General features: G+C 37.4%; 1 protein-coding gene across 1 annotated transcript in view; it reads right to left on the bottom strand.

The window, feature by feature from the left end:
- The window catches only part of LOC111874869 (apoptosis inhibitor 5), a 24,184-nt gene extending 14,589 nt beyond the window's left edge, over positions 1-9,595 (bottom strand). Inside the window, exons 1-5 of the mRNA XM_023870722.2 lie at positions 9,385-9,595; positions 8,317-8,478; positions 6,888-7,053; positions 5,600-5,760; positions 1,330-1,533 (exon numbers count right to left, since the gene is read on the bottom strand). Coding sequence (XP_023726490.1) covers positions 1,330-1,533; positions 5,600-5,760; positions 6,888-7,053; positions 8,317-8,478; positions 9,385-9,456 — 765 coding nt within the window. The 5' untranslated portion in view covers positions 9,457-9,595. The remainder of the gene's footprint in view (positions 1-1,329; positions 1,534-5,599; positions 5,761-6,887; positions 7,054-8,316; positions 8,479-9,384) is intronic.
- Positions 9,596-9,647: the final 52 nt, after the last annotated feature.

Genomic DNA, 9,647 nt, shown 5'->3' with positions numbered 1-9,647 from the left:
ACGGACCTTACTATACGTTTCGTTTAAACACATTTTAATCAATCTAACTAGTTTCATGGGTATCCCAAACTCTATCAGAATATTGTACAATATTTCCCTCCTAACCGAATCATAGGCTTTCTTGAAGTCTATGAATAGCTGATGTACTGTCTCATCGTACTCCCATTTTTTCTCCAATATCTGACGAATGCAAAAGATCTGATCTGTAGTTAATCTGTTACGTCGAAACCCACACTGATGATCCCCAATAATTTCATCTATATATGGACTTAACCTTGAAAGAAGAATATTGGACAAAATTTTATATGAAGTTGATAGCAGTGATATCCCTCGATAGACTGTGTACCATACACTTAATAATCATGAACTTTCCAATCAAGATATCAAATCACAGTGCAAGATAATCTCTATAGTGAGAACAGTATCTTTAAACTTTACACTATTAAGCCCACTATGTTACAGGAATATGCAATATGGCACTCTTGCTGCAATCATATAATTATGGAAGGAAGTTCTTTCAAATTCCTTTCTGAATGCATTCAAGCTTGATGAGTATATACCTCCATCTATCGTGAACACGAACTTTAAGTCTGACCTCCCTGCTGCCCCTGTATGTTATCTGCAGAATTCAGAAACTGCCACATCCAGCAGCAAGGATACCCTGCACCTGACCTTCGCAATAATGCAAGTGGTGAAGATGGCAGCCACACATATAAACAATTCTCATAACGTAAGGTAGGAGTTAGTAGGTGTTCAATTTAATTTCTACTGGAGTTATTTTGATTTTCATATTAAAAGAAATTTTCAGAATTAACTGTGCAAATGGACATAGCCAGGAATCAATTATTCAGTAGTAAAAAGAGGTTAAATAACCCAAGAATCATCATCACATCATGGAAATATTACCTACTTACTATGAAAATAAATGAGTCAAAACTCAGTAAAAAATATTTACGCTTTCAGTACAACGTAAAGCATCTTTAAAATGACAGCGATACTGTAAGAAGAGTACTATGCAGTCTGGCAGTTTACCAAAATTTCAAAGTAATGTACTGTCTCGACCTACAAAACCCAAGAGTATGCTGAACACCCCATTTGCTGGCTTATTCTTCATCTCTCAAGATGGAGGCATTATATTCACATGAAATATTTGTACACTATCAGATTACAAGATGTCACATCCCACATGATGTATTCTTCATAGTCAATGTCATAAGAACGTGAAGACTGTACCCTGTTTTATTTCTCAAAGCATTTCAGATCCATTTCACTTTCAATTAAAATGCATTTCCCTAAAAGATATATAGTACAAAACGGATATAGTATTACCGAAAAATACGGCAATGCATGTTTGACACATTGGATTAATCTGTCCACATTGTCATTTTCAACATCTTTAGGGTCAAAATGCTGATTAATTTCAGCTTGCTCTGCTACAATATCAACCAATTCCTGCTGCCCACTCACAAGGTGACCAAGTCGGGTCCAACCCAGTAATTCCATTAAATTATGAAATTCATCAGCAGTTACATCCTGCAAAAAGATAATGCACATATATATGAAACACACTGCAATGGACTGCATTTACAGAACTGCCAGCAGAACATTTTGAACAACTGTGCATGCCAATAAAATCATTCATTCATCAATGGCTCTACAGCCCCCTTGGGCCCTGGCCTCTGATTTTTTCAGTTTCATGATCATTTTACAGTCGGTAGGACTCCTTGGATGAGTAATCAGCGCATCGCAGCAAATAAAATAGGAGAAATAAATAGTATGTCTACATTTCAAATTAATTATTAAATATGGCTCAACAAAACATGCATCTGCTTGTCTGTGACTAGGAAATCAAAGTCAACAAGTGCAAAAATATTCTGATTTATTCATTAATATTCACCACAACGCTCTTCCCTTACTTCTCCAGCAAGCTTGCAACTGGCAAGATTATGTGGTCCTAGTTACCACGACACTGACTTTCTTTTATGTTAAGATGTAGAGAAAAGATTAAAACAAAATACATTACATGGGTGGGCACAGTTTCTCTTATGGAGAAATGTCTGGCAAATGAAATTTCTGCCTGATCAATGAACTGAGTTAACATCTACTGATCCCTGATTTTAAGTACAAAATAACCAAATTGGATTTTCAGCAAAATTAAATTAAGAAGCATAAACACAGTGTCCCCTCATTGGTGGCTCCACCTTATCGTGGTGAGGGGGGTTTGAGTATGCCAAGGACCCTGAAAGCTATACCAGTGGTAGCGTAGCTACTGGCAGGGCCTCCCTTGGTGGACAGGTCAAAGGGTAGGCATCAGACGAAGAGAGACACCAAAAACTGATGCCAGGAGCAGCGTCATCAGCAGCGACTTGAAGCACAGAGCAAATGATGCTCGAGATGGTTCAAGTTCGTATAGCAACAGGCGTGACCAGAGTGGTTTGAACGGCTGCTGTACTGCGATGTGGAAAGCAAATGGAAAAACTACCACATTATCACTTTTCCTGGATAGTCTCTTTCCAAAAACAAGAGATATCATATATGCCAGATGTTTCCTCTGGAGACAAAACAATCTGGAGGTAAACTACTCCCCCAATCGGATCTCCGGGGGGGAGTGTTTCTAGAGGAAATGTCATGCAGGCGTTACAACATGAAAAAGTGCGAAGACCAGAAGAAACATCATGGCTACAAGATTGGGACATGGAATGTAAGGACCTTGAATCAAGCAGGAAAATTGGAGAATTTGAAAATGGAAATGCAGAAGAATGAGGTGTCTGTTTTAGGTGTCAGCGAAGTATGGTGGAAAGGACAAGGTGAAATAAGAAGTGGTGATTCTACAGGGTATTATTCTGGAGGCGAACGGGCTGAAAGAGGTGTGGCAATAGTGGTGCATAAAAGTGTAGTGAGGAGTGTTGTTAAGATTGTTTGTAATGACAGAATTATTGCTCTGAAGTTAAAGGCGGAACCGGTAGATATACTGATTATGCAAGTGTATATGCCAACATCAGAGTATGAAGATGGTGAAGTGGAAAAAGTGTATGACACAACTGAAGAAATTCTTCAGGAAGATGGAAGAGGTGACACAAACAGCATCATATTAGGAGACTAGAACAGCATTGTTGGAGATGAATCATATCAGAATATTGTTGGATCACATGGACTAGGAAGACGGAATCACAGGGGTCAAATGCTTATTGACTTTTGTGAACGAAATGGATTGATTGTTACCAACACTTGGTTCAAGAAGCCAAAGAGAAGACGTCACACATGGAAGGCACCTGGGGATTGAAGGCGGCAACAGCTGGACTACATCCTTGTGCTACATCGATTCAAAAACAGTGTGAAGGATGTGAAGACACTGCCTGGGGCAGATATTGACTCTGACCACAACTTACTGGTTGCCAAGTTTCGAACCAGGTTGAAGAAAATTATAAGATTCCAAAAGCGCAGACCTAGATGGGATTTGGAGAAGTTATATGCTCAAAGACAAAGCGTGCAGGAGACCCTAGAAGAGAAACTCGGTGCAACTGAAGGTGAAAGCGGAAATGCTGAAGTGCAGTGGAACAATATAAAAGAATGCATGTTAGATACTATCAGTGATTTGGTTGGTAAAGTTGAGAAGATAGCAAGAAAACCATGGGTTACACAAGAAATGATGAGTAAAATGGAGGAGCGAAGGAAATGGAAGAATGTCAACAATGAAGAAGGCAGGAGGAAATACAGGAGACTGAGGAATGAACTGAAAAGAGTCAGGGACAGGGCCAAAAAGGAATATTTTGAGAAGATATGTAATGAGATTATAGAATTTCAAAGGACAGGACGTTATGATTTGATGTATATGAAGAAAAAACAACTAGAATGGAAAGAGAACCATAGGATTCAAAATATTGGCATCAAAGACTCCCAGGGGAATAGAATAGTAGATCAGAGGAAAGTGCTGAAAATTTGGAAAAATTATATTACAGAACTATATGATCGACCTAATCAGCCAGAAACCTTGGAAGTGGAACAGAATAAGAAGTAGATAGAGACGAGAAAGGACCATATAATTTACAAAGTGAGGTGGAAAAAGCTATCAAGGAAATGAGGAAGGGAAAGGCTACAGGAGAAGATGATGTACCTGGAGATGTGCTTAAGTTACTGGGAGAAGGTGGTTTGAAAACACTGACAAAACTAATGAACACCATATATGAAAGTGGAGAGTGGCCCAAGGACTTTACAGAAGTTACAATGATTGCCTTAAAGAAAAAGACAAAAGCTACAAAATGCAGCGACCATCGCACAATAAGCCTTTGGCATATACAGCAAAGATAATAGCAAAGCTACTTAAAAGAAGAATTGAAAGGAAAATAAAGGATATACTTGGAGAGGATCAGTTTGGATTTAGAAGAGGAACCAGGGATGCAATTGGGATGATGAGAATTATAGCAGAACAAACTTTGGAGATAGATGAACTGTGTGCTTGCTTTATAGACTGGCAGAAGGCATTTGACAGTGTAAATTGGACCAAATTAATGCAGATCCTAAAGGAAACAGGTATCAACTGGCGTAAAAGAAGCTTGATTAGTAAACTGTACATGGATCAGAAAGTTAGAGAGCAACTGGACAGAGGGGAGACAAGAAGTGTGAAGATTGGAAGAGGTGTTCGACAAGGATGCCGTTTATCACCAATTTTGTTCAACTTGTACAGCGAATGCCTTACCAAGAAAGCTCTGGATGGGCTTGGAGACTTCAAATTAGGAGGGCAAATTATTCAGACTGTGAAATANAAAAACAACTGGAGAATGTGAAATGTTTTAAATATTTGGGTAGCTTGTTAACAGATGATGGAAGGTGTACTTGTGAAATTAAATCTAGGACTGCCATGGCAAAAGCTGCATTTAGCAAGAAGAAGAAGAATCTTTTTACTAGCAAATTGGACTTAAATTTGAGGAAGAAACTAGTGAAATGCTGCATCTGGAGCATAGCTCTCTATGGGGCTGAAACATGGACACTTAGGGCAGTAGATCAGAAACATCTGGAAAGTTTTGAAATGTGATGTTGGAGAAGGATGAAGAAGATCAGTTGGATCGATTATGTGAGAAATGAAGAAGTGTTATTTAGAGTCAGTGAGCAGAGGAATATCCTACATGAAATAAGAAAACGGAAGGCTAATTGGATTGGTCATATCTTACACAGTAATGGCCTTCTAAAAGAAGTTATTGAAGGAAAGATAGAGGGGCAGATAGAAGTGACCAGAAGACGAGGAAGAAGACATAAGAAGATGTTGGATGACCTTGGGGACAGAAGACGATATTCTCATTTGAAGGAGAAAGCTCTAGATAGCATTAAGTGGAGGAATTATTTTGAAAGAGACCGTGGACCTGTCGTCTGACAGATTACTGATGAATGAATGAATGAATGAATGAAGCATAGTGTGAAGGTGTGGATTACTGAAATGTATGGTAATACATTTTTAATATGTAATATTAAATATAAAACATTTAAAATAAAATAAATTACTTCATGCTATAAAAAATTATTACTGATGAACAACACACACAGCTTCATTATGAACCACAGTAATAATATACACAAAACTCACTTGCAACAACCCAGTCATTACCTGCAAGACTTTTTTGCACTCACTAATCAGTACATCTTCTGCATCTTTTGTAATGACATCGTGCCCTAGAGATTTAATTTTAACTGTGAGGAATTTGATGCACCTTTCTCTAATCAGGTCATCTCCACTCAAGATTTGTGAGAAAATACCACCAAGAGTGCCTGAAAAGAAAGAAATGTCCGCACATCTAAGTAACAAAACTTTCACTGCCACATACGCACACATATGTGCATATCAGCTGGGGCCAAAACAAAGACATCAAGGTATCTAAGGTAGATATGGCAGTCATCCATGTGCTTAATTAAGCACATGCCATGACGACATATGGCGGAGTACAGACAAAGCTAGAAACATTCTTAACACCAGTACTGGATGAATGTGAATGATTAGCTTCAGGCAGCAGCAGCTACTTCACCACTGGAGAAACAGCCGCTGGTACCAGCTGGAACAGAGGTATGGCGGGTCCCAAAGCCAATCTGGATGCAGTGAAGAAGACAAAAATCTTTTACCTGTACTGAGAATCAAAGCATGAGTCCATGTCTGTCCAGTCCATGGTGTAATCAATCAACCAACAAAGATAACCCAGCATCACGATGCTAACCAATTAAGTTTTAAAACAGAGTAATCAGATTGTCTTCAGATTAAATTCTGGGACTGTCTGGCTATATTAAGATTCCAAACACTTTAAATTCAATCCTCCTGGCACATGGTAGAATATCTGTTCAGGGACAAGTAAATGAACCACACCCTTCTAAATATTCTAACACAAGCTTCTACAATCCCAGTTTCCTGAACATTCTTCAAATACCAGAACAGCTTTATATATGTAATATCAGAATTAAATTTCTGGAAGTTCAGCATCCTCTGTTGGTGAAAAGGTATCTAGGATACAGTAGAGCTGATGGTCAGTGTACTCGGTGTGTGCGTGTAATAAAAACTTCAGAAAGTGTACAGTTTCATAATGTAACATTATTCTTGGCAGTGTGACATGGCCATTTATATTACAATATTACAATTCCTACTCTCAATGTGTTAAGTAAAACACAAAGATTAGCATCTTCTGTGATAATCTGGTACATCACCACCAATGTTTCATCTCTATGATGGCAATATGACATTTCTCTGAAATGCTGGTAACAATCTCCCACGTTACATAGTGTCACATCCCAAAAGTCAGTAACTTTTGTCATCGCTATGAGGACCTAAAATATTAGAATCCATATATATTTAAGTTTGACCTCAAAGTATGATACAGCACTACAATACCAATGCATTTCATACAGCCTACCTTTAGCATCAGTCTTGAATAGAGTCATCAGGGAATTATGAACAACACTTAATTCCGCATTATCTTCAGCTTGTAACAGTTGAGCCAGAATATCTGCAATCTTCTGTGTATGTTCTTTGTTGTCCTTACACAAACTAGGCAGGTCTTTAATAGCCTGTTTTCTAATCTGTTAACATAAATGTATGGTTCAGGTAAATAGAACTTGTTCTTTCTCAGAGCATAAAAGATCATCAGTGCTGTCCAATGTAGTTGATAATGTTCTTTTTTTTATTATTATTTCTTTAATAATTCATCCTCTATCTGTTTCGGATGGAGTGACCATCTTCAGAAGGACATGTCAATTCATGCGGAAACAAATATCACAGTGTCACTGGCCATTACCAATACACACATACACCAAAATTACAATGTCATGAATATAAAATATTAGCCTTTAACAATTACAATAATGTGCTTGAATTTATTAAAACATTTCTAAATCATTACAATTAGTCTATTTACAAGTAAGGTTTAAAAAAATATGTTAAAAACTAGAACCAATTTGGGTCATGTCCTTTATACTGCTTCTCTTTAAAGGAAGATGGGTGTCTACCGCGTCGTGGTTCCGTTGTTTGAAGAACGGCACTCTTTAGTGTCATCCAGTTGTTTGAGCCACGCTGTGTTGTGTTTATCAACCACACTGGACGGCACTGATGATCTTTTATATTAGTGCAAGTGTGACGGATCAGGATGAACCAAGTCAAATGTTCTTTCTCCAACATCACTGCTTCCACATTATATAATTTGTCTGACATTTCATTGCTATGAGTGAAATAAGTGTGCAAGAACAGGAAATCTACTCTGTTGACACTTAATGATTTATGTGATGATCATGTTACTGGGAAACATCATTTAAAATTAAAAATACGTCAATCAAGAGTTATTTTCCACAATAAATCAAAAACGTCTTTTTGGGGGGGGACGGGGTTGCATAGGCCAAACAAACCTAGATGATTATAGACATCTTTCCATGTAGAATGTTTAGCTTAGTTAGTTTATACCAGCGCTGTGCACAACTACATGCATACAGGTTCTACTGTCTTCAATGCTGTGCAATCCTTCACCATATTGCCTGTTACTCATCACAATTATATATCCATGGCTCTACTACACTCCTTTGCTAAACCTTGGCCACTTGGAAAAAATATAACATAACAACTTACTTCTGAAAGTATGTTCCTTGTGATTCTTTACTAGGATAAAAATATCAAAGCAAACTATATCTCTAAAAATAATTTGTGATCCTGGGCAAGAGAATCAATGTTATGAAATATGTATTCCCCACAAAATAAATCAGTTCTTGAACATGTCTGCAATTTTTATGAGTTTGTAGAACACAATCTTCCACCTAAAACAGAATGTGCAATGGTTAACTGCGACACCAACTTACAGCCACATCTTCATCCTCACAGAGATCTAGTTGTGCCTCAATGGCTTGATCTGCTAGTGCTGGAAAATGTTTAAAGAAACGTGCTATAAATTGTGATGCCAGTCTCTTTTCTTTCGACGAGCCCTTTACAGCTGTCAGAATTTCCAAGTATTCTGCTTCATGCTGAAAAATACAAAATAAAATACCGATAGTGTCTGCAATTCTCATGTAATCAGAAAAATCCCATACAAAAAGTTACCATTTGTATAAATTTACTTAAAAATCAAAGTTGTATTTCACATATGTTGACCCAAAATATGGTCTTCTTCCACCCACCATTAGAAACACTGACCACTGCCCTCCCTCATAAGGATGCCACCACAAAAGAGCAGAGGCTAGGAGAATTTGTGATTGCTTTAAAATATATCTGAAATCTTTCACTCATCAATCTGTTACCTAGGAAAGTTAACATGCAAAAACTAAAGCAAAAACGTGTTAGTCACAGTCCATATTGAGTGTCTGTATTTTCTAAGTTCACATTGGGAAAAGCAAGTATTCTTGTTCCATTAACATTGTATTTTTTGGTTACATTCAGTGAGAAACGCCATAAAACAATATACTGCTAAAAACAAAACCTGTCATTCTCTGCATATACATTCATTAAGAGTCACAGCCTTATTATTTATTGAAATGTAATGCTGTCTCAGTGCTTAATTAGTTAAGAACTGCATACATCATGAAGACACTGGAATCGACAAATCAGAAATAATTCTATACCTTATAAAAAGCAAAACAGACAAACTTCATACTGCCACGGGTTAATTACTATTAATTTTAGATATTCTAAATTGCATTAATATAACTACGTTCAAGAGGCCAAAGAACTCAACGTTATACATTCTTTCCTGCAAATGAAAATTTGGTCAGACTTTCAAGGCTGAATAACGCATTTCACAGGAATTTGACAGCGTCGAATAACATTCCATAACTGATACAGTAAAAACCATTTCCCTTACACTGCAGACTTTCGAATTATCAACGTTTATTTCGGCATTTACCTATTACGGAAGTATTAAGATGGAGACTCACCTCGCTTTTATCTTTAGAGTCGGCCAGAATACCGAAATTCTTATATAATTTCTCTATTCTGTCTGTACTCATAATGCCTACTCTGGTCACAAAGATGCAATAAATAATTTTAGTATACTCGAAAGATCAATAAACTAAATCTTTACTTCTTAAACAACAAGCACCACACCAACCACATCCACTACCGCGGTACTACCAAGCACGGATTATTAATAAAGGTACAGAACGGTCGTCACCGTCGTCACGGATGTTAATCGCGCAAT

Source organism: Cryptotermes secundus, unplaced genomic scaffold (assembly GCF_002891405.2).
Source record: "Cryptotermes secundus unplaced genomic scaffold, Csec_1.0 scaffold160, whole genome shotgun sequence".
Classification (NCBI taxonomy): Eukaryota; Metazoa; Arthropoda; class Insecta; order Blattodea; family Kalotermitidae; genus Cryptotermes; species Cryptotermes secundus.
The sequence above is the reverse complement of the archived record's forward strand: the minus strand, read 5'-3'. Positions and strand labels throughout refer to the sequence as shown.